At 52.0% G+C, this 24564-nt stretch overlaps 1 protein-coding gene across 10 annotated transcripts in view; it reads right to left on the reverse strand.

Moving 5' to 3' along the window:
* Positions 1-24564, reverse strand: part of RIMBP2 (RIMS binding protein 2) — a 219914-nt gene that overhangs the window by 12039 nt on the left and 183311 nt on the right. For 6 of the 10 annotated variants that reach the window (XM_041729431.1, XM_041729432.1, XM_041729430.1 and 3 more), the window contains 8 exons: positions 16567-16718; positions 14970-15431; positions 13086-13229; positions 10189-10347; positions 7192-7869; positions 5534-5651; positions 1327-1511; positions 597-765 (listed from right to left, as the gene is read on the reverse strand). In XM_041729431.1, the coding sequence (XP_041585365.1) occupies positions 597-765; positions 1327-1511; positions 5534-5651; positions 7192-7869; positions 10189-10347; positions 13086-13229; positions 14970-15431; positions 16567-16718 (2067 nt within the window). The remainder of the gene's footprint in view (positions 1-596; positions 766-1326; positions 1512-5533; positions 5652-7191; positions 7870-10188; positions 10348-13085; positions 13230-14969; positions 15432-16566; positions 16719-24564) is intronic. The other 4 variants (XM_041729438.1, XM_041729436.1, XM_041729437.1 and 1 more) reach the window with 1 other exon arrangement.

Consider the following 24564-nt stretch of genomic DNA (forward strand, 5'->3'; position numbering starts at 1 on the left):
CTGGGCCAAGGCTCTCAGCCCGTCCCCGGCATCCAGGCTTCGCGCTGCCAGAACGCGGCGGGCTCATGGCTCGCTGCTCATGCTCGAGGCTCCGGAAGCTTCGGGCTCTGCTGAGGTCGTCTTGCCGCGTCCTCGCAGGGTAGAAGAGGCGAGGGACGCCCCTGGGGCCTCTTTTATAAGGACATTAATGCCACTCTGAGGGCTGCACAGCCATGACCTCGGCTTTCCCGGTGGCCTCGCTTCCTGACCATCACCGCGGGGGTCACATTATAAACTTAAAAATTTCAGGACATTCAAAAACACCACAAAGTATTTTCTAGATTGGAGAGACTTTCAGTAAGCAAGGCTGTACTTCATCTTCCACGGGAAAGCCCTAAATATTTAGTGCTTATATGTCCATAAAGCATGCAGGACTATTACAAGCTGGTTTGCAGAGTGGGTTAATTTTCAGATTCCCTTGATATGTTTAAAAGGCACAGACTGGACCCTGTCCACACTACCTCCTGCTCCCAGCGGGTGGTGCGGCCTCAGGGTGCTGGGGAGGCAGGAGCAGCCCCACCAGCAAGTGCAGGCGTGAGCAGGGGGCTGTCTCTTACCTATTTTCTCCACAGGCGTGTTCAGAGGAAGGAAGCCTTGTCTCAGAAGCTGGTCCATCATCTCCTCATCGTCGGCTTGGATTTCTGAGACCATGTTACAAGGAATAAGGCCGAGTCGGGCACAGGTCTCCCCACGGTAGAAGCCATCCGCATCTTTGTCACCATAGACCTGGAGCCCATGCGAAAGGCCAAGGCAGCATGAGTGCTGGTCACAAGCACATCAGCTGTGCTGGCGTGGAGCGGAATGTTGTCAGAATATGCTGGAAGAACACCGTCATCACCTACACCTGCCCTGCGGATGTGCACACCTACCCTCCACCCGTGAGACTGCACCTCTGAACGCCGGCTTCTGCCCCAGGCTTTGGACAACCCACTGGTCTCCCGTCAGTCAGTGGGGAGCACAAGTCAAGGCCTTGGCGTCACTTTGCCAGATGTGTGTGTTGAACTCACACAGTGAAAGGCATGAGCGATGAGACCCCACCCCACAGGCAGGACTTTGAGACTCTGCCTATCGATGTTTCCATCCATAGTAAATGGCTTTCTCCGTGAGACTGAGCACCAGGCTCTCTCTCCTATTCCTAATTCAGACTCACAGGGTCCCTCCTCCCTGCTGGTCAGAAGGCTGAATATTTAATGCAACAGAAAAAGCCTGCCATTGGGACGAACTAAGGAACTACAGTATGGTGACAGCACCCCCCCCTCCTTTGGTGGCCCCCAGCCGGGCCCCCACCTTGATGATCTGTCCTTCCTTAAAAGGAAGCTCTTCTTCTGCAGCATCTGGATTTGGGGACATGGTGAGAGGGTCATAGTCAAAAAGCGCCACGAAGATCCGGGCTGGGAGCTCTTCGGCACCAGGGTCTGTTTCTGACTCTTCGTAGAAGTCTGGAGAAAGGTGGTCCCGCTCACTGTATTCATCTGGGAGCATGTGGAGACAAAGGCAGAGTGCTAGGTGATTGCTGCCGGCCAAGCCTTCCACTGGACTTAGAGACCTGTGCTGTTACATGAAATACGGTTTACAAGACGGGGATGGCGGGGGCACTGTAACTTCTGCCTTTTAAAATAAGTTTGTGGTTAATATGCAGATCATCACAGACGGGCTTGAAAAGCAGGTAGCTATTGTGGCATTGAGCACGGGACAGGCTGTCTGCTGCTGAGCACAGCCGGTGGGACAGCCCCTCTGGTGACCAAAAGGCATTCGCACATCAGTCCAAGTTTGGGGCACTTCTCTGAGTTACTCACTGATCCCTAAATACTTATGCAGTCTTCATAAAACTCCACCTTAGATTAGGTATCATAATACATGTCACTGCAGCAAGCAGGGGAGGGAATCTGCTGGCAGACGATGCTGTCCTGTCCCCCTGGGACCGGTTCAGCACAGCCAGGCTTGCGGCGACCAGCACCCAGATGGAGCACAGGGGTCCGGACGGGAGGACATCACAGGGAAAAAAAATTAGTCAAAAAATAAAAAGCACTTTAACTATAGGAAAGGTTGATTTTTAAAATGCAGTGGATTGTTGGCATTATTTAAATTCGGGGTCTTTTTTCAGGATGCCCAGACAATCTAGAAATTCAGTACTTTGTCTTCTGCCAGGAACAAGCTTTGTTCCTTCACTGGCTCGTGAAGTTCTGATCTTGTTTAGACTCAATGGAAAGATCTCACACTCTTCCTCTGGTTTTCATTGTTACCACAATTAAATGGTGTGAAAATACACCAAGCACCTGGTTACCTCCGTACGCCCATGTGCAGCACTGAGGCAGAGAAAAGCATCCACACATGAGAGCGGGGCCATCTCTCCTGAGTTCACTCCCATGGCAGCGAGGACCAGCAGTGCCATGGAGACGGGCCAGGAAGGGGAGAGGCTCCCACCCAGTGGGTTCTTGACCCATCTCTGAGGGCAGACAGCATGAGGGGCTGGGAGCTGGGTCAGCTCCAAAAGGTTGGCCCACAATGACAGCCGTGGTCCTCGAAGCTGTCTGCATGGGAGTGCACACCCTTGGCAGCTGGCCTGAGCTCAGGGACCCTGATACAGAAAACCCTGTCTTCACCCAAGCAGCATCTGTGCTGCAAGAGGCATGCAGACCGGGGACGGTCTCCGAGGCTGGGTCCCAGCAAAGGCTCCGGCCAGAGTGTGCAATGGTATCGGGAGTGGTGGTGGGACCCACCCTGCCCCATGAACCCCCTCTGGTTTGGGGGGGGAGTGTGGATGTGTGTAAATTGGTGTGAGTAGGAGGTGGCTCTGCTACCTCTTCTTCTGGAGGGGGTGCATGGCTGCTTTATGAAACCCGGACCTCCCCAGGAAGAGAAGAGTGGCCTCCATGGACTGTGTCTGTGGGCCCGGCTTCTCCAGGCACTAGCGGGGAGCTGGGAAGCCAGACTGAGGAGGGACTTACCTCCAGCTCTGGTCTGACCTGGCGTGGACACTCATCCCCTCTGCCCTGAGGTGGAAGTGGCCTGGCACTGGGGTCACTACGGCTGGGTCGGGGGGTCTGTTGGGCAGGAGGGAGGGCCTGCATGCCACAGGCACAATCAGTGCTCCCAAGTCCACTGGTACTGCGAGAATAAGCATCAGGTGTACAGGAGGGACAGGCCCCTCACCACCTGACCCAGACTGACCCCTTCACTGTTAACGTCCACTGTCATCTCTACGAGAAAAAGGGAATCTGGCATTTCATTTCCTCCTCACAGGGAAACCCATGTGGGTCTGCATTCTAAGGTGCCAAGCTTCATGTATTTATTCCTTTTGAATCTGTGCTCCCTGGACACCCAGAACGTGCCATGTATCCTCGTTCTGTGAGCTCAGTCACCAGAACAGCAGAGGGAACAGGAGACCCTGGACAGGTCACAGTCCCCTGGTCAGAATGGGGACCTCTCAAGTGGGGCACCTTGCAGACTGGTGCCCTAAGGGCACACAGATAAATGCAAAGACCAACCATGATGAAGCAAGAAACCACACCCGATTAAATCCTCCTGCGAGTCACAGATCAGGGTCCTGAGATCCTCCTCACACTGATTGTAGGATCAAGAATTTACGACATCGGAGCTGTATGCTCTGTGCGTGTATGAATCAAAGCATTTGATATTAATCATGCTTTTATGTGGTTTACTGTGATGCTACATGATAAGGACATACAATTAAACCAAACCATCATGGATTTCTTGAGTTGCATTAAAAGGCACTTTTTTTTTTTTGGTTAAAACGTTAGCATTACTCTCTGCTAATTTAACTAGTGATTTATTAAGATGAAAACATGTGTGCAGCCTTTTTGAAATCTCTACCGTAAGACACCCCCAATCAGAGGCTGTCAGAGACTCCTAGGGCTGAGGGTCAGGGGGCTGGACCTCTCCTCGCCCACCTGGCTGTCTGCAGCAGTCATTAGTCCCTTCTGCAGAGGGTCCCTCCCTGTCCCCAGAGATTGGGGATGGAGGCCCTGCAGACCCCCACAGAGGACACCATGCCCCAGTGCCCTCGACATTAAGGCTTCAACCATGTGAACAGCAGCCATTCATGCAATGGGCCCTGTTGCATCTTCACACCTGACGGTGATGATCCAGTGAAGACTCTGAAATCCAGTTCAGGGGCCCCAGCCCTGCCTCACCTCGGCTCTAGATGGCCAGTCCCTGCAGGCTATGCACCCTGGATGCCAGGACACCCTTTGCAGGCTCGGTGACTGTTACAGGGGGTGACACACAGATGACATGCACATGAGAGAGCTGTGGCACGGGTTAGGGCACCGAAGCCAGCTGTCACCCTGCCAGGTGATCTAGAACCAGAGAGACCAGCACTTGCCAGGCTGGACTGTGCATGTTTGGTTGGTTTCTAGTTAACTAAAAAGGCTCTTTTTTTTTTTTTTTAAAGGATCTTTAACATTCAATGACATTTTTACTGATAGATAAAAACATTCTAAAACCATAAAGTTGGAAAAGGAAACTTTTTTGTCCCTGTTGTCTGGACACTACAAGGAAGAAAAATCTGGAAAAAGGACATTTTAGAGGCTCTGTTTTACGTCATCACATCTGTCTTTCTTTTTAGCTGATGTGAAAGGAGGCAGACCGGCCCCTGAATGTCAGCTGTGCGTCTGCAACTGGAGCCCTGTGTGCAGGCTCTGGGAGCCCCTCTGCTGCCCCCGCCCCCAGAGCCCTGGATCACCGGGCCTTGTGCGCCCATTCCCTGCACTGCACTCCCTGGTTTGTCATCTAGTGTGTGGGCGTTTTCACAAAAGGCCAGTTTGGGCTGATTACCAAGTTCCATCACCTTTTGCAAATACTTTTTGGAATTTTTTTTTTTTGCCACAATCTGTTCTGGTGGATCCAACAGTAGAAGTCTTCCCATCCAAGCTTCCCCAGTGGGTCAGTTATGGTGACTAAAATGACAGCTTTCAGCAAGACTGGCTCAATTCCAAAAAGGAAGGGAAGGAGTGGGCAGGGTGCCAGAGGAGGGCACACGGGCAAGGAGGCAACCACGTGGAGGAGGGCGGCCTGTACTCCCGAGGACACATCAGGCCTCGTGGTGTCTCCCGTCACTTTGAGCCCTGGCTGCCAAAGCATTTTACGCACGTAGAGAACTCTCCGTTACTCGGGCTTATATAAATGTTTGGAGTTTAGCTGCCACTCCTGCTTCTTTGACCACGAGCATCTCATGAGAGGACAGGCTGGGACGCGGAGAGGCAGCACACTGCAATCCTTCTAGGTCTCATGTCACTTGGCCTCATGTCACTTGAGAAGATTGACATGAAAAGCCAATATGATGTTAGAGAACATTTTATTTTGTCTTAAGCTCTTTCTGCTTTCTTTTTGCCATAAATAACGGAGAATTTTCTGTACACGGTGGAAATGCTACTCCTCATGAGTTTCTAAACATGTTCAGATCAAAGACTGAGCAGCCATGTGCTCTGTGGTTGGAAGAAAGAGAAAGGTGTCAGTCGGGAGGCCCACTAACCGATGGATGGGACCATCATTGGCCGGGACCTCTGAGGACCAGCGCTGCCATGGGAGAACCTCCGGCCCACGTGATCCGCCCTGTCGGCCCGTCCTGCAGACACTGGGTTTCCTAAAATCTAAAGACAAAACAACAACAGAGTGGTAAGTCTCGCCAGCCTTGGGGAACAAGAGAACCAAGTTAGCCAAATCAATTCAACTTAGAAGCAGAAGCTCTAAAGGCAACTAAACTTAGCTTTTAACTGAAAGGTTAGCTGAATAACCTGGAAGAGAAGAAAGCTGCTCGCCCCAGGCACCCTGTCCTCTACGCCAGAGTCGCTTTTCGACACACGGATAGGAGTGAGGGCAAGAAGGGACTCTTGGGAGGCACCGCTCTGTGTGGCCCCTGCTGCCAAAGCCAAACGCTTGGAACCAAAGTGGGAGCGGCTCACAGCTGCGGCACCTCTGACCACACACGGCCCTTAGCTAGCCTCGGGCCAGCCTGCCTCCTGCCGCGCCACCGGAGGGGCCCTGCACTTCCAAACATCCCGCCTAGACAAAGTTGGGTGTGAGGTCAGTAAAAGTCAGAGACAGAGGGTTCTGTGGGCTATCAGCTTGGAGACTCACGGCCACACCGTGGCCCTAATCTGAAGGCGCCAATCAATTGTCAGGGCTGACTCGGATGGTTTGCTTCTAACTTGCACTAAAGGTCAGAACCATAGGAGATAATCAAAGCGAAACGTCCAGCTCGCTGGTAAGTAGTTGAGTCAGAAAGTTCTCAGGGACACAGGGAATGAAAGGTGGTCAGGGAGTCCCAGCAATTAGGTGGCGGGGCGGGGTGTGGGCTGCAGGTGGCAGGTGACTCAGTGGATTCCAGATCGGCGCCCTGGTGTGGACAGACCACGACCGCGGGGCTCAGACCCAAGGCCTGGTGCCTGGTGGCGGCTCACCTGTGTTTTCATGGAAAAGTTCAGCATGACAGGGGCAAATGTTCTGGAAAGGGGACACAAGATAAAGATGAATGAAGCCTTGAATGAACCCCTACCCTTGACAACCTGCTAATAAGCCTGGAACACAAGGCAGGAGGATGTGTCTAGAGCTGATGATGAAAAATTCATTCTGAAAACTGTCCCCTGGAAGGAGGAAGAGCTTTAAAAAAATCTAAAAAAAAAAAAAAAAAAAAAACACTTTGAAAACAATACGTAAAAGTGGATCTCTTCAATAATTGCTCCTTTGTTTTTTCCAGTTACAGATGAAGACCAAAACACATCACCAGCCAAAAAACTATAACCACAGTAAGAAAGCATCCTCAGTGGTGTCAGTGGTGACAAGTCCCCTGGGGTTCGTTTGAAAAATACATGTTGCCAAACTTTCGCATCATCATAGTTCAGCTAACCCTTAAGTAAAATTTAGATTCAGTTGTCCTTTAATTGAAGCAGCCATAATTGTCGCTGATTCTGGGGGTGAGGAGGGGGTCAGTATTCTAAAGCAAAGTAAAGGGGTCGTCAGCACGGGCGAAGATTGGGAAGCAATGGGACTTAAATCAAAATGCATGGAAATGACAGACAAGCCAGCAGAGCGGCTCCCCAGGGATGGACACCAACAGAAATAAATCAGGTAAAAGAATGAACATGGATTGGTTTGGCAAGCAGATGTGAGAAGGAAGTTTACTTCACACACCACAGGGCCTTCTGCAACCCAGGGAGGTGCCTCTGGGGCAGTGGCCCTACTGTCGGGCATTTTTATGCTTTTCTTCCAGATATCCCGCGAGCCGTGGTGACCCAGGGGCTCCTCCCAGCCATACTTCCTGGGGGTGGATCTCTCTGGGCTCAGGTGGGTGTCATCGCTCCTGATGACGTCGTTGGGGTCCACTTGCTCCCCAAAGTCCTCCTCGATGCTGCTTTGCCGGGTCAGCGTCCGCCGCCGGGCCAGCAGAGGCCTCAGGCTTCTACAGGGACAGTGCCCAGGGCCTGGGCTGCACTTGGCCGTGCTTCTGAAGCTAAAACGCAGCTCCTCCTCCTCACTGCCACAGTCCAGGCCACTGTCGGGGCTCCTGCTGGCCACGCGGCCCAGCCGACAGCCTCTGTCTTCCAGGACGACGTCCTTGGCAGGGGGGCCGCCCCCAGGGCCCCTGGCTTTGGCTGGGAGCCAAGAGGCCTGCGGGGCCTCATCCCCACTGCAGGCCCGGGCCCTGGCCCTGGCCGAGTACCCTAAGCCCTGTCTGTGCAAGAGCTCCAGGTGCTCTCCCTCCTCGGCTACTTCGGGGATACTGAACAGCCTCTTACTGTGGTGGGTCAGCTGGGGGTGCTCAGGCCGCTCCGGGAAGGCTCCTTCAGTGGGGCTACTCTGAAAGCACTCCTTAAGGGGGTGGTGTGTTAACATGGGCGTGACCAAAGTGACACGGGGGTAAGGAAAGAAAATAGACACAATTAGTCTCAGAGGCGATGAGGGGCAGCAAGCATGTGTGTACTCGTGGGGCAAAAGGCATGCTCTGACCCGGCTCTGAAATGAGAACACAAGGTTAAAGAGATGGTGCCTGGGCGGGGGAGGGGGTGGTGTCGGGGGCACGCCGCGGTCATGGTCACCTGGAGCAGGTGGTGCTCTGAGCAGAGGAGAGGCAGGGGCAGGGGGCAGCAGGGGGCACAGCCCTCGGAGGCCTGCACCCTGAGGAGGCTGCACCCACTGGCTGCCTCGAGGGGGTCCTGGCGGCAGAGGTGGGGCCCACGGGGCTGTGCCCATGACTGCCCAGGCCTCCCTCCCTGCCTCCCTCGCTTTGCTGGTGGATGAATGCGGAGCCGCCCCACACCAGGAAGTGCCTGGTCACTCTGTGCCCACCGGCCCTGCAGAGGTCCTCTCCACTGGGGCATCCCCGAGCCCATCCTCCACGCCCACTGAGCAGGGTGCACACCTGGGCTGCCTCACCAGACAAGGTCCTTCCTCCTGGGGTCCCGCTTGGGGCTCTGCAAGCTGGCGACCCTGGTGCATTCACCTGAGCGGGCGGGCGCAGGGGCTGGAGCTCAGTGCTGGTGGTAAGGCCTGGCAGGGCTCCCTGGCTGCTGACCCAAACCCTCCCCTTTGCTAACCTGACACCCAGCGTGTGCTTGTTAGCATGAGGAAGGGGGCTAATCTGGGGGCTCCCAGGGTAGGTGGAAGCTGGCTCAGCTGCAGGGAATTGCCATGGGCAGGAAGCTGAGTCCAGCAATGTCAGATCCCCAAACTGTCGGACTTTCTAAAGAACTCAGAAGTCCAGATCAGCCTGTAAAATCTCAGAATTTAGAAAAAAAAGAAATAGCGTACAGGCAAGGCCAGGTGAACCTGCAGCCATCAGCAGCCACTCTGCCCGCTGTCAGCTCCCAGGCGGCCTCCCCCAGGAGGCCAGGGGGTTTCATACAAAACTCATTGCTCTCTGGGCCTCTCCCTGGGACAGAAGGCAAACTTTTGCTTCTTTGCTAAACTATTTGCAGGAAGTGCCCTCCCTGGAGCTCTCTCCATCAAAAGGAGAAGTATCATGGAAAAACAGATACAGGCTTCGCCCAGCCTATCTGTGAACACATGCAGGCAGCTGGGTTCTGGGGCAAAGCATGGGAGAGTCGGGGGAGGCCTGGGCTTGCCTCCCTCAAGGATGAGTTCTGCTGGCCAGTGATGCCTTGGGAGCTGACGGGAAGCCACGGAGGAGCCACCAGGAGTGGCAGAAGCTGCCACCACGTGGGATTTGCACAGGACTCCAGCATGTTCTTTGGCGACAGAATAACTCTAAGGCCCCGCCAGGGGCCTTTGCTGGGCGAGCATCTAAGTCTTGTCTACGCAAGTAGGCAGTGCGTTGGGAGCCAGAGCTGTTACCTTCTATCCACTATTCAAAACACATGCCCCTTTGTTCTAGAGAAAGTCCACGGTCGGGTGCTTAATCCCTCACTGGGATTTTGCTCTCCATGGCTTTTCTACTTGCAAAGCCCTCAAGGGTCCTAGCAGCTGTCTCTCTCCCCCCAGGGTGGGGACAGCTGGAGGACCGCGGCCACACTGCTCGCCCAGTGCCTGGGCATGCACACGAGGGCAAGCCTCCTCCTTGGCTCCTTGGAGGCTTCATGCCCAGGTTCTGTGAAGGTGACCCCCATCATGCCCACTAGTGGCGGCCACACTGGGGGTGGAAGTGGAGGATGGTAGGCCCTGGGGGGCGGTGTCTGGGAAGGAGCCTGTGTGGGTTGCCCCTGGCGCCCTGCAGTCCTCTGGCTTCCATGCCCCCTGAAGCACCTACCACCACAACTTCTTCCTTGCATGGGATGTGCAAACCCCCTGGCTGGCGGCTGGTCCCCAGGCCCCCCGTCTGCTCCAAGGCCTACTCTCCAGCTGCTGGCTCTGCGATTAGCACTTGAGGCTGGGGCAGGGCAGGGGCTTCCCTGATTTGTTCCTTCCCCCTAGATTCCTGGTACTGAGCTGGGCACCCTGAGGGTTCAGACAGACTCTCCCAAACCCCTCCTCCCAGACTTTTGGGCCAAGTGCAGGTCAGGAGGTTGGAGAAATTCCTGAACACAAACTCAACCATGAGGAAGAAGCCGATTGCAACCCATGGGCTTTCCCCAGTAGAACAAGGCCTGTTGGAGCCACTGCAGCCCCAGCAAAGAGGCAGGGGACGGGAGCTCCAGGCCGCGCAGAGGAAGCCGGTGACCAAGGGCCACTGACCTTAAGGGCGTTGTGGGATGTGCCACTGGGCCTCCTCCTGCCCCCGTCCTCCAGCTGCATCTCAGAGTAGAGCTCCTCCTCGTCCTCCTCCATGATGTCAGAAAGGTCAGAGCCCCGGCTGCTCTCCGTGTGGTATTCGTCTCCATGGCAGCAGTGAGGCTGGTGGCCAAGATAAGGGGACACTATGGAGCCCCACAGAGTCAGGGCCACCCAGGCTCTCCTTGCAACCTTCCCCTGCTCTGTTTGCTTGCGAGCCCCACACTCATGTGTGCACGCATGTGTGTATGCATGTGTGTGTGCATCCACGTGTGTGTGCGAGTGCATGTGTGCGCGTGCATATGTGTGCATGTGTGTGAGTGCATGTGTGCGTGCATATGTGTGCAGGTGTGTGCATGCGTATGTGTGTGGGTGTGCATATGTATGTGTGTGCATTCATATGCATGTGTGTATGGATGTGCGTGCATGTGTGCATATATGTGCGTGCATATGCATGTGCATGCATGTGTGCATGCATGCGGGTGTATGTGTGTGCTGAGTGCATGCATATGCCTGTTCATGTGTGCATGTGTGCATGTGTGAGTTGCTCCTGTCATGGAGAGGAAGTCCTGGATGTCCCCATCTGTCAGGCTCAGGGAACCAGGAGGGCAGAGATGGCCTGCCCAGGTCTGCTAGCTCCGAGTCAGCAGGAACAGGGAGAGACCCTTGTAGGCTCTGGAGGCAACAGTACTCGGGCACATGATACGTGTGCAATGGAGAGCAGCGGCTGGTGGGAAAGGGCATGTATGTGCACCATACACAGACATGTAAGATTTTTTAAAGTACCATATAGTCTAACACACATGCACCCTGGGCTGTCTGGAGAACAGCCCCATCCGGGCAGGAGGTGGGCACCCTGCACTGCCCAGGCTCACCCTGGGCCCATCTCGGTCAGGGACGCCTGATGGAGCCCGTGCATGCAGGAGGCAGTAACAACGTAATGGAAAAGCCTCCTTGAGGATGAAGGGCGCACACGGTAATGTGCATGGGAACACAGACACCGACAGCCCTGGCCAGGACCGTGACGTCGGGGTGGCTTGAGGCTTGGCGTCCCGCTCACCCAGAGTGTCCCACATTCAGCATCTCGAGTATTTAAAGCCAAATAAGTAACATTGCAACAACTGCACACCCTGACAAGCTCAGATTTACGAACAGGTTCTATTTCTGCTAGATGGTGTTAACGTTCTTTACATTCCCGGTGGACAAATGCATTTCATAGCAGCCCATGGCACATTTATTAAGAATACTCTGGTTTTGGGGATGCCTGGGTGGCTCAGCAGTTGAGATCTGCCTTCGGCTCAGGGCGTGATCCCAGGGTCCTGGGATCGAGTCCCACATTGCGTTCCCTGCAGGGAGCCTGCTTCTCCCTCTGCCTATGTCTCTGCTTCTGTCTGTGTGTACGAGTGTGAGTCTCTCACGAATAAATAAATAAATTTTTTTAAAAAAGAATACACTGGTTTTCATTTACAACCCTAGATAAAGACACGTATGCACTTCTGGCCATGTTAAGTTCGTGGCTTGCGAAGGAGGCAGGAGGCTCTGCAAGCCTCGGCAGGGAGAAGTGGCCCAGAAGGTTCTCAGCCTGAGCCTCTGTGGCCTGCGGGTAGAAGCTATTCCAGCTGTAATTCTCTCACTTGGTGCCAAGTAGAAGACATACGACAAATGGCTTTAAATACACAGAGACCAGGCTGGTTTTCACTCAGTCTTCCCCGGGTGTACAGGAAACTCCCCTCCACAAGGATAGAGTCTCATCTGATTCCAACCCAATGATGTCAGAACAAACTCATGGGATGGAAGGAGGGGTCTGTTGCTGGCCAGATACATCACTCATAAGCTATTGGTAGGAATCCTGTTCCTCTCTTGGTGCTGGGCACATGATCCCAGTCTGCCCAGTGAGAAGTAGCAGGACATCTGATGGAGCTTCTGGAAAAGACTTTTCTTCCAGTTAAGAGCAAAGTACCTGAAAAGAAAGCCTCCTCTTTTTTTTATCTGTCCCTTCCTTCCTTCTTGGGGTGCTGTCACATAAGGAAGTGATTGCTGAAGCTTCAGCAGCCACTTTGTAGCAAAGAGGGGAATATCAAAAGTGCGGAAAATTCAGAAGTGAGAACCCAGACATTCTGTGTCTCTTGTTAAAATTAAGGCAAGTAGAATTATTTAATCTTGCAGACAAAGAACCTGCTGGTTGAGAGCCTGGGTAACCTGCCTGCAGAGCTATAGCTAGCGGCAGCAGGGCCAGGATGTGACCCCTCGTGTGTGAGTCCAACATCCCTGAGGCCATGACACTGCCCTGCCTCATGTGTGCTGCTGGTTTCAGGTGACCTGGTCCCTGCAGTCATTCCCTGACACCCCTGAATCTCCAGCCCTTTCCATCTCTTGTCCAATCAAGGATGCTTCTATTAGAGCACATGATCAAAATTTGGAGACAAAACACAAGGCGGGACACATCTGCTCGGAAGAGTCTGGTCTGGAAGGAGAAGCACTGACATTTCATGCTCTGGGTGTAGGATGTGGACCCTCTCATTTCAGGTTCTCCCATGGTGCCTCACACATGGCAGATGCTCAGCAAACATTTGTCTGATTCATAAAAATATATGAACAAATGGTGGGTTCTAAGTTGACCAGATTATCATCTGTAGGTTTACCTGGCCCACAGAACACCCTAACGGCCAGGTGTCAGCACAGGGCAGCCGGGGAGGTGAAAGGTTCCCATTTAGACTTCTGGAACTGTCCCAAGTGAGGTGACACATGCACAGGCGTTGTTAAATGCAAACTTCCCCAAGGGCCTCAGTGGTTCTGGCTCCAGACCCTGCACAGGGCACTGTGGCTGGGGAGGCCCACAGGGACCCCGCTCCCACACTCACCTGCTTGCCAAGTTCTGAGCCTTTCAGAAAGTCGTCCACCGAGGCACCTCTCCTCTTGATGTCCGGGGAGTCATAGCTGTCCTCCTCATCTGAGTTCATGTACTGCCCACTGCCCCTCTCCAGGAAGATGCTCCTTTTCTCTAGCTTGGAAGGAGAAGGAAAGAAGCTGTCAGGAGGGGCCGGGAGGGGGAGGGGGCCTCCAGGTCCCCGTATCTTCTGGGTTCAGCCTCTCCTTCGCCCAGCCCCCCACCCTCCTGGGAGCTACTGCAGGCAGGGACCCGTGTTGGGTAGCCCAGCGCTGGCCTCTGATGCACTGCCCCCTGCCCCTGACCAGAACCACTTCCTGCCTCTGCGGAGGTGACCTAGGGATACCAGCAGAAAGTTCTCTCTCCATCTGTCTCCTTTGCCCAGCTCTTGACCTGATCGACTAATTTTCTTGAAAAACGAGACTCAGAGGTTCGCTTTCTCTCCATGCTTTTGAAAGGTGACCTGGCAGGGGAGTTGGCAGCCCCAGAGACTGGCTCCAGCCTGTCCTTGGGGACCCTGCCTGGGGGTCTCAGGGCTGCAGGATATGTGGCTGCCATCCCAAAGAGTGGAGGGCCACGGTCCACTGCCAGGCCCCGCCTGCCCACAGAGCTTCCATACACCCAACACTCAGAGTCAGGCTTCTGCTTTGTGAAGATGACACAAAGGCGGTCAGCCCCCGATAGGTGTGCATACTTGGAAGCACTTCCCTCATCAGAAGTCACAAATTAGTGTTTAGTTGTTTTTTAAGTATTTGAAGCCAATACTGAACCAAATGGGAGAATTCACAGAAAAACCTGGATTCCCAGTGTTTCAGGAGGCCCTGAAAGCTATCACTGCACCTCACATCCCTCCTGGCTGTCCTGTATATGACCTAGCTCTGACCTGTAGGGTCTATGCCCTTCCTGAGGCTCCCTGGCCCGGTCCCCACCCCAGAGGCAGGCCAACCCGGCCCATGGGACCTCCAGGAAGTGGGGGTCCTCCAGCATCAGCATGGATGTCAGAGAGGGTGCTGCCAGGGGTCACCAACCTGGAGAGACCAGCAGACATGCTGGGTGCCCCGGCAGACCAGTACACCTGAGGAAAAGATGGGAACTTTGTCCCCGGTGGTGGTGGTAGGGCACATGGTCTAGTCCAGTTCCAGAGTCTACTCTCCAAGGCCTGGATGGGGGACACACTTCATAGGTGTTTCTTAACTGTCACGTCTCATTGCATATCTTGTCTGGAATACGGCCCCACCATAATCCAAATGCTCCCCGTCCCCACGGCCTGGACAGTTTCCAGTGACAGACATGAGAGTATATTTATATACATGCATGTCTGCAGGTAGGGATATATGTAGATGCACGTGTATATATGCATCTGTCCATATGTGCACATAAGTAGGTCTCTGTGTCTGCAAACATGTCTATGAGCGTGTGCACACACACACACACACACACACACACACAGCTATAGCTCTGAAGCATGCAGAACTAAGATGTGAGCCTCGTTCAGGGAGAGGGTCTCTGAGCTGACTTCCAGAAGGCACCTCCCAGACCCTCAACACAGACCAGAGCCTAGGTAGCAGGCTGCTCACTGCCTGTTTTCTGGTCTAAGCCAGACTGGTAGAGAAGCATTTTCTCCAAGTACACGTGTCCAGAGTCACATACTGAAAACATTTTGATTCCATCAGGATCTGGCCAAGAAAGCAATCTGCGGGGAAACGGAGGCTGCATGGCATGGGCATCCCTCCCTCCCAGGCCAGGCAGCCCCTGGGCACCAGCATCGCGTAGCCCCCTCTGCAGCCTCACGGGTGCCGATGGTGAGGGACAGGTTGCCTTCCAGGTGACATGGAAGCAGCGACAAGCCCAGCCTTACCCTGCTGCTCTCGGCCACTCTCTGCGCAGCTTCCCGGGCCATAGCCTTGGCAACCGAGGTGGAAACCGGGGTGCCCTGCGGCTGCGGGAGGATCCGACTGGGCGAGGGGGAGCGCCTCCCCGGGCCTGAGCCCTGCAGGCTGGGCGGCTCCAGCATGTGCCCGTGGACCGGGGCTGGAGCCCGACCCTGCTCCCAGGCCTCGTCCACTGTGATATGGGGACCCAGGTGTTCATCTTTGGTATCGAGGGCTCCGACACTTGCTAAGGGCTTCGGTGTGGGAGCAGTTCTCGGGTGGGGGGTTGGAGGCACCAGGAGGTCAGGGGGAATGGCAGCGGTGGTGGAGTCCGTGGACTCGCCCTGTGCAGAGAGGGTCCGCACGGTCACGCCCTTGGCTTCCAGGCTTCGCAGCCGCACGAGCTCCACAGCTATGCTGTCTGCCATGGGGGAGATGACCTCGGCCACCTGCACACAGAGAATGCCCGTCACAGGAAGCCCGCCTCCCCGCAGCTTCTCCCCCTGTACTTGACAGCCCGTCGTGCCTGGACACCGGGGCCCTACCCATGCCCAGCCCAACCACACGCCCGGCCTGAAGATGGAAGCAGCCTCGGAGGGAGGAGCAGGCTAGGGGCTTCCGAAGACCCAACACGTGCAGTTGTTGGAGGTTCCCAGGCACCAACAAGGGCCGTCCTTCCCTTCCCAGTCCAGACCAATTCAGATACAGACATGAGGCCTCAGAAGATCAGAAACCAGGTGTAAACTGCCAAAGCTGGGTGGGGAACCAAATGGACTTCCTGCTGCCATAGAGCGAGGACAGCACCTCATCTGTACAGGCATAGCCTGCCTGTGGGTTTCCCCACAGAGGGGGAGCAGTGGGGAGGAGGGGGAGCTGAAGGGAGTCCTGGAAGAGGAGGAGGGGAAACAGAGGGGAGTCCTGGAGAAGGGGGAGCAGAGGGAGGTTCTGGGGGGGAGGGGAGCAGAAGGAGCACACCCCTGCAGGTGGCAGCTCCCAAGGACCAGGTAGGAATAGCTCAGATAGGCACTTGCATCTGATGTGTCACCCCTGGCTCCTTGGTGGGAACAGGAGGGGAATAGAGAATGCACAGAAGCTCACTCCAGCCTCCCCCAGGCAGCCTTGTCTGGGTCCATGTCCCTGTCATGCACTGGGACGAGGTTGGGCTGATATGGGGGTCCCTACAGCGGAATTAAGGACACACTGCTTCTGGGAGCCAGGCCAGCTGTGTGTTGATGCGCATGTGTCCCCCTCCACTTTGGCTGGAGGTGCCATCTTTTCAACAACAGTTGGTGGAGTTTATGAGCCCATCATCCATTGAGGGGGCCCTGATTTTGTGGGGTCAAGAGGTGAGTTTTCAGCACCAAGGGGAGAAGAACAGGAACCGCCCAGGGCGTGGGAGTTTGGCAGAGAGAATTCTGGAAAGAAGGAGCCACAGGGGAGAAGGGGGCTGTCAGTGTTCTGGGAGGGAGGAGGGCCTGGGAGAAGCTTCAGGAAGGGCTGGTTGATCTTGGGGGCATGCCCCTCCCCTGTGTTCACCGCTCCAGGTTCCGGCGGTCCCCGTGCAACCCCCCAACCAGAACTCACCCTCTGCCCTTTTGCATACACGCCATAGCCAGACACATTGGCCCCGTTGGACAGCCCGGCAGTCGTCAGGGCCGGCGGCTTCCAGGAGACCTGGATGGTGGCTGGGGTGGCCCCAGGGTGGACGGTGACGTCCTGTGGGGGCGCCGGAGGGCCTGGGGGCACAGAAGGCAGAGCTTTCAGGGCCCAGCCCTCTGGCCAGTGAGCAGTTGGTGGTGCGATGCTCAGGGCTCTCACCTGGAAGGAGCACTCTGAGTCCTGTGGCCAGGGCAGGAGGGGAGAGCACGGGGTGGGTGGGCGGAGTGGCAGCAGGGCAACAGCCCCTGGCATGTTCCGAGGCACTGCTGCTCACCTGGGCCTCCGCCTGCCCTCTGCGACCACCTGCGCCTTGTTCCTGGCATGGACATACTTAGCCAGGCCACGGGATTGGCTCAGCTGCACCAAGAGAGCCCAGCATTTGGCAGAGGACAGAGATCCCTGCCTCCCTTCTCCCCTCCTTGCTGCCTCCTCTCTTCCTTCCTCTCTCTGTTCGAGGACTTGAGAGGAGGTAGGCGTGGGCCACATATCACCCATCTTCCCACTCTGTGGGAGGGGACAGAGCTGAGGAGCAAGAGATGGGTGTGAGAACAGCATCTGAGCCTGAGAATCCAGCTCCACACAGACTTTCCAGTCACCCCAGCTAATGCTTCCTGCTGTGCAGTGGCCACACCCAATGTGCTGACTAGGTGCTGAGCAGCCTGTTCAAGCAGCAGGGAGCCAGTGGCCAAGGCCCCGGTCATGCTGCCTGTCGCCCTGTGTGGCTTCCTTCCCTCAAAGTCTGGTGCAAACCTCCCACATCTTCCTGTTCAAACGTACATGGCATTTCATTTGGAAGGGAATGGATGCATAACACCCAGGAGGAAAGCTCTGGGCCCTGCGTACTCCAAGACCTTGCTACAGTTCCCCCAAGGTGTGCACTTCTGGGTAGGAGGATGCCAGCTGTGTACTGAAGACTTGCTCCATGCCACACATTCCTCTCTTCCTGTGTCCTTCACACCGCACGATGCTCACCACACCTGTGATTCCAGTGCACCCCCACTTTGCACGTGAGGAAATTCAGGTTCAAGGGAAGTCACTCAGCTATTCAGTGTTGGAAGCAGGATTCACACCCACGCATCCCTGCAGCCCATTTGCAAAGGCAGATACGACTCCACTCTTAATAACAGGCTGTAATAAAGTTCTTCAAAATTCCTTCACAACCTGGTTCAGAAGTGAAATTCTACCTGGATGGTTAATTTAAACGTGACATATTGCCAAAGAAAGGCAGAAAGAAAGGTTTAGAATCTTGACTCAAAGAGCAAATGTCCTTTCATTCACAATTCCCCCATCCACTCACCCTCTCAGCACAGACTTGGCTACTACTAGATACAAGGCCTTTGCCTTAGAACCAAGACAGCCAGTCGTGTCATCCAAGAAATGTGAAAAAGTCGGAGGCAGGACGGAACATAGATAGGAAAGTAGACACTGGAGCCTGCCTGCCCAGGTTCAGGTCTCAGATCTGCCAATTACTGACGTGGGACCTTGGATGACTGTCTTTTATTTAGTTACCTTATCTATGAAATAGATAATATAGCGCCTGGTGGCAACAACTGATATTTACTCACACATCGTCATCATATTATTATTTTACTCCTGCTCAGACAGCTGTGCTCAGTTTCCAAACTTCCCTTTTGGTAAGACATGGCCCTGTGGCTGACTTCTGAAGGAACGTGGGCAGAAGTGGTGGCTGCCATGTCCAGGCTAGCCCACCAAAGTCTCCCCAGGTGAACTTATATGGTCCTTCCCCCTCTGGTTGTCTGGGAAGGAGATGCCCCTGAGGATAGCCTCACGAGTCACATACTGGAAATGGTGAAAACATGATACGGACATGCCTGGGTCCCCAAATCACCATCAGAAGAGGGCTGCATCAGCAATATCTGCATCAGATTGAACCATGAACAAGCTCCTGAGAAATCATGGTTTTGAACATACATCCAATCATCCTTACAGCCAATGCCAACAAGCTGTGAGATAAATGAATTGATGTGTAGGTGAAGTGCTTATAGCAGTGCACAGGCTCAGAGTAAGTGGCCTTTCTATGCCAACTATTGTTATTATTTGTTTCAACTTGACTCCAAAGGCACCGGACACCCTCCCATACAAGATCTTGACATCTCCAGCCTCTATATCGGAAGTGGAAGATCTTTCTAAAGGGAACTATCCTTTTGGGGGGGGATCACTTGTTTTGGAGGCTGTTGATAGTTGGATATGTCTGACCAGACTCAGGATTTAGTGATGATGAGTCTGTTTTCTGTCTCTGAGGGTGACTGTTCCTTCCTAAGCACTGCTGACTTCATCAACCTTGAGGGCTGTCTGTCTCCTTCCCTGTGACTGGTCATTGTGATGGATTCAGTCTGCCAAATAAGGGATTGATCACGGAGGCACTCATCCACTCAAAGCTGAATTCCTGCCAGGGCTCTTGGAGACACTGTGGGGTACCACTTCCCCTAATTGCCTCACCACCGTCCTCATGACCTGGTAGCATTCAGAAGATGAAAGTGATCAGTGGTTCTTGTCAGAGCCAGGTCTTTCTCCTTGGCTTAGGAAGAATACCCAGCAATGAGAAAAGCAGCCACACCTTGTGGTGGAAAGAAGCACCTAGAACCATTTCAAAAAGCCTCCCATGAACATGTCCAGTGTGATTCATCCTACAGTAGTGGGTAGAGAGGATGTGATCAGTGCCTAGAAAGAAAGGGAACACATAGCAAAACCCACACTTAACCAGATTCCTTTTATTCTCCCTACAACACTGCCCAGCTCACTTCTATGAGAGATAGAGTCCAAGCAGAAAGTGGTGGTCTTGTTGGATTGTGGAATTAAAAGTCAGCATTCAGTGATGGCAGAGATGATAGAAATTGAGAGAAATCCCAAAGAGTGAAGATCCAATGCAAGTCCCTAACCTCTGTGTGCCCATTCCCCTCAAACTATTCAGTGACTCCTAAATCATTCCTGGGCAGGGCAGGCAAGAATGTCAACAACATAAAGGAAAGAAAATGGCTAGACTATAGAGTTCAGCAATGATTCTGACAGCTGCCCTAGGCTAAGAGGAAGAATTTGGAGTTAAGTCCTGCTAAGTTAGAGAAACTTGAGCTTTCCATTACAGAGAGAGAGAAGGTCCATATCATAGAAGTTGGGATCATACATCAGGACTACAGGCCACATTCTAAAGGCAAAAATGAAATATATTCACCCAAATAAAGCTAAAACAAGCATCTACACAATCTAGATATGTCAAAGTAATGTAACAGTCTGCAAGAATAAACCTCAACACTGCAGAGGTATGGTTACAGCTGTTACTGAGGAAGATAACAGAATCCAGAGTCTCCCCAGGGCATAATCTATAATGTCTGATACACAGTGAAAGTCAGTAGATATAGAAAGAAATGAGAAAAGGTGATATATAATCAAGAGAGAAAACAGTCAGTAGAAGCAGGCCCATAGATGACCCAGATGTTGGAATTAACAAAGACTTTAAAATAATTGTTACAGGGATCCCTGGGTGGCCCAGCAGTTTAGCGCCTGCCTTTGGCCGAGGGCGCCATCCTGGAGACCCGGGATCGAATCCCATGTTGGGCTCCCAATGCATGGAGCCTGCTTCTCCCTCTGCCTATGTCTCTGCCTCTCTCTCTCTCTCTCTCTATACCATAAATAAATTTTAAAAATTAAAAAAATATTAAAATAATTGTTACAAATCAGTTAAAGAATGTATAGGTAAAGATATATGTGGTAGGTGAAGAAATGGAAATTCCAGGAGTGATAAGAAAATGTTTAAAAGAACCAAAGGAAAATCCTAGAATTGAAAACTACAATGGCTAAAATAAAAATTTTATTTAATACTCTTTAAAACAGATTGGACATTGCAAAAGAAGACTTAAAGACAGAGTAATAGACTTAAAGACAGAGTAATAGAAATTATCATAACTGAAACAATGAATAAAATAAAGGAAGTTCATAAATCTGTATTCCAATAGCAAGCAATCTCACTTATGTATAACTAAGTTCTCAGAACATAAAGGTAGAATAAAGTAGAAAAAAGTCTGTGGAATTATAAAGTTTGAAACTTGAAGAAAAACTACCTCTACTACCACTCTTAGCTCCAGGAGTATCGGTAAATTAAAAAAAAATTGTAAGTAAAATAAGCATAGGCACATTAGAGTCAAATTACTAACCATCAAAAACAAAGAGAAAAATTTTGAAAGGAGTCAGAGAATGACAATAGGAAAGAGAGCTGACTCCTTATACAAATAGAGAAGGCCAAGAGAAAAGCAACAATATTTGCAAAGTCCTGTAATTAAAAAAAATAGTCTAGAATTCTATATCCAAAGAAAAAAATTAAGTTTTATCTATTTAAGTAATCCCTACACTCAACATGGGACTCAAATTCATGACCTCAAGATCAAGAGTTGCACGCTCCTCCAACTGCGCTAGCCAAGTGCCCCCAGAGAAAAAAATACTTTTAAATAAAAGTGAAATAATGAGAGTTTTTTTGTTTTTGTTTTTGTTTTTTAGAAAACTAAAAGGATGCTGAAAGAGATGCTAAAGGAAATTCTTCAGAGCTAAAAGGAAATCATACCAAGTAGAAATAGGGATACAAACTGGTGGAAATTGTCAGTATATCAGGAAATAGACTGTTTTTGTCAGATTCTTCAAAAGCAATTGATTAAAGCAAAAATAATAACAATAATGGATTGAGGGGTTTACAATATATATAGAAATAAAACATATAAAAACAAGAGTGAAAATAAAGGAGCATAAGGGGAATTATACCCTGGTACTATTCTTCCCTTATAAATGAATTATGTTATTAATGTAAGCTCATTTTTAATGAGCTTAATATGCACGTGTCACTCCCTGCAGCAATCTCTAAAACAAAAATACAAAGAGTTATGGTAAAGAAAAAAAAAAGAAAAAAAACAGTTCAGAGAGGAAGAAATGGAATAGAAAAATACAATTAGTTGACCCCTCTCTCCCCTTTCCCCTCAAAAAGGCAGGGAAAGATAAACAAAAAACAGGACAAATGAAAAACAAAGAGCTTATAGCAGACTTAAACAAAGTCATATCAGTAATTGTACTAAAAGTAAAGGAACTAAAGATTCCAGTTAAAAGGAAGAGTGTCAGATTGTTATAACACCAAGACCCAACTATAGACTATTCACGAGAGACGGACTGAAAATAGAGACACAAGGGATTTCAAAGGTTAGAAAAAGATATAACATATAAGCTCTCAGCATGAAAAAGCCGGTGGTCATATGAGTATCAGACAAAACAGACTTCAAGATAAGAAGTAATACCAGGGACTAAGAGCGGCATTTCATTAATGAGAAAGGAGTCAAGGGCACCCCGGGTGGCTCAGTGGTTTAGCGCCGCCTGCAGCCCAGGGAGTGATCCTGGAGACCCGGGATCAAGTCCCATGTCAGGCTCCCTGCATGGAGCCTGCTTCTCCCTCTGCCTGTGTCTCTGCCTCTCTCTCTCTCTGTCTCATAAATAAAATCTTTTTTATAAAAGAGAGAAAGGAGTCAATTCCTCAAGAAGAACTAACAATTTAAATGTGTATGCACCTAACAATGGAGCTTTACAATATATAAAACAAAAAAAAAAAATGAGAAAACTGAAGAAGAAAATAGACACACAGATAATAATCTCAATAATTAGAGAGACTGAGCAGACAAAAGCCAGGAAGGACATGCAGATTTGAAGAGTTCTATGAATAGGTCTCCTGTGTCCCATCTGGGAAGCAGCTTGCCCTTCCTGCAGCCACTGGGCACTCTGCACACAGGCTTCTGGGCATGATCTGCCTTGAATCTTGGGGGCTGCAAATACTAAGCCAGCCACAGAGGGCAGGGCGACACCTCAGCTCAGGAGGAATTCCAGCCCCTCTCTCTTCACTCAAGTACCCAGTTCACCTGGCACTGGGAGGCTGAGGGATGCACAGGGCAATGCTTGGCCCAGGCTGGAGGGAGGAAGGCTGGCCACCTCTGCGGGGGGGGGGGGGGAGGCAGGCGTGGCCTCTGCAGGGACCACAGGACCCTGGTGCTGCCAGCTGGGAATGATGTGCCTTGTTTGTCTAGGCCCTTTTGAGAAGTCCTTTTCAGAAGATGCTGTATGTAGTGTTGCAAACCCTGAAAATTATCTTAAATTCTGATCTGAAATCTACTCTGAACCCCAGCTAGAAATTCCACACCTAGAATTTAGGTACCACAGTGGCTACCAATGGAAATACTACACTTCCTGCTCCAAACAATTCATACAGCTGGTGTCATCCTAAAGCACACATTGCCCATCCTTGTGCTGATAGCTGTCCCCGCAGGCTGGGACATGCAGCTCTGCAAACCTGTGAGCCCACCTGTGATGTCCTGTTTCTAGTATCGGCTTGCTGAAAATATGCCAGATCTGTCTCCTTGGGGGTGAGTGGCTTCTCATAAAGGGGGTGGGGGACTCTGGAGTTCAGGATGTGCCAGCTTTCTGCTGAGTGGGTCACTCTATCCAGACCAGAGTTTTCTGAGGGCTTGCATTGCATCCTGGAGCTAATCTAAGTGGAAACCTGAATTCTCTCAGGGTCACCAGTGTTCCCTTGATTACCCAGCTCTGGCACTTTTATCAGCTCTGGACCAAATGCAGTGTCCCCAGAATTCATGCTGAAATCCTAACCCCCAGGGAGAAGATGCCACCTGTGAACCAGGATGTGGGTCCTCACCAGACCCCAAATCAGTCTCAGACTTCCAGCCCCCAGAGCTGTGAGGAGTGACTGCTGCTATGCTCTGGCAGTATGCACAGACTGGACATCAGCGATGGGGGGCTAACCTTTAGGACGTGCCCTGAGCTCACTCCTGGATCCCAGGCTCTCCTTTTCACCAGGAGCTTGTCTAGAAGCCTGTCCTGATGGTCCCAACGTGTGTGCTCCTCATCTCTCCCAAGCACCCCCCACCCCACCCTGTGCCTGGTGTTTCTCATTTCTTCATGGCCCCCCAGCATTACCACATGACTTTGTACTAGGCATTGGGGAACAGTGGGGTCCTCATTATCCCAGTATTTGATCAGGAAACCAAGTCATCAATGGAACACAAATGTGATGGCCTCTTACAAATCAGTTCCTACTAAGGCATCCCTCCCTCCTTAAGGTAGCATCTGCTCCACCCGCCCATGACATTGCTGCTTTGTAGGTCAGACGCTGGTTCATTGTGGGTTTTGCAAATGCTGGGAAAATACAGTGAAACAGAAGTGAATCCATCACAAATTGAAAAGCCAGTCTTGCGTTAGATGGAAGACTTGAGGCAGCTGGTAAAAATGATCCTGGAAAAGAAATGAATTTTTTGTAAAAGCTTCTGATGAATGAGGTTGAGCAGGGCTGGATTAATTAATCACAGAGAGAAGTCCAATAAAGAGACTGCTGAGCTGGGTGTTTCCGAGGAATCTCATGTGTAACCCAGGCCTGAGAGAGGCTCTAGGGGAAACAGATTCTGCCCTCAAATATTCTTGCAAAAATGACCTTCTTTGCTCCAAGAAGGTTGCCCTCCCACCAGGGGCTCAGGCTCCCCCCACTGGGCACAGCTGGCTGGCTTGGAAGGTGCAGCATGGATGGCGAAGACCAGCACAGGAATGTGTGCAGGTGTGCCAGCAGCTCGGGGCCCAGGGGATCTGAGACGGGCAGCCCCGCAGGCTCATGCACCCAATCCCTTTCTTACGACTTCTCAGGGTGTGCGTGGGGAGGAAGGGGAGCGCGTCACTTCTAGCGCAGCAGAGGCCGCACAGGAGACCTGCTGTCATGACACATCCGATGCGCCCGGGACCCCGAAGAGCGTCTACAACAGAACCTCACACCTTCTATACAAATTCATCCACACGTGTGATTTAAAATGAGAGGGAAAGAACAGTTTTGAAGGAGCCTAGGCACTTTGTTCACCATTCCAGTCAACGAGCACGCAG

Source organism: Vulpes lagopus, chromosome 14 (assembly GCF_018345385.1).
Source record: "Vulpes lagopus strain Blue_001 chromosome 14, ASM1834538v1, whole genome shotgun sequence".
In the NCBI taxonomy this organism is placed as follows: domain Eukaryota; kingdom Metazoa; phylum Chordata; class Mammalia; order Carnivora; family Canidae; genus Vulpes; species Vulpes lagopus.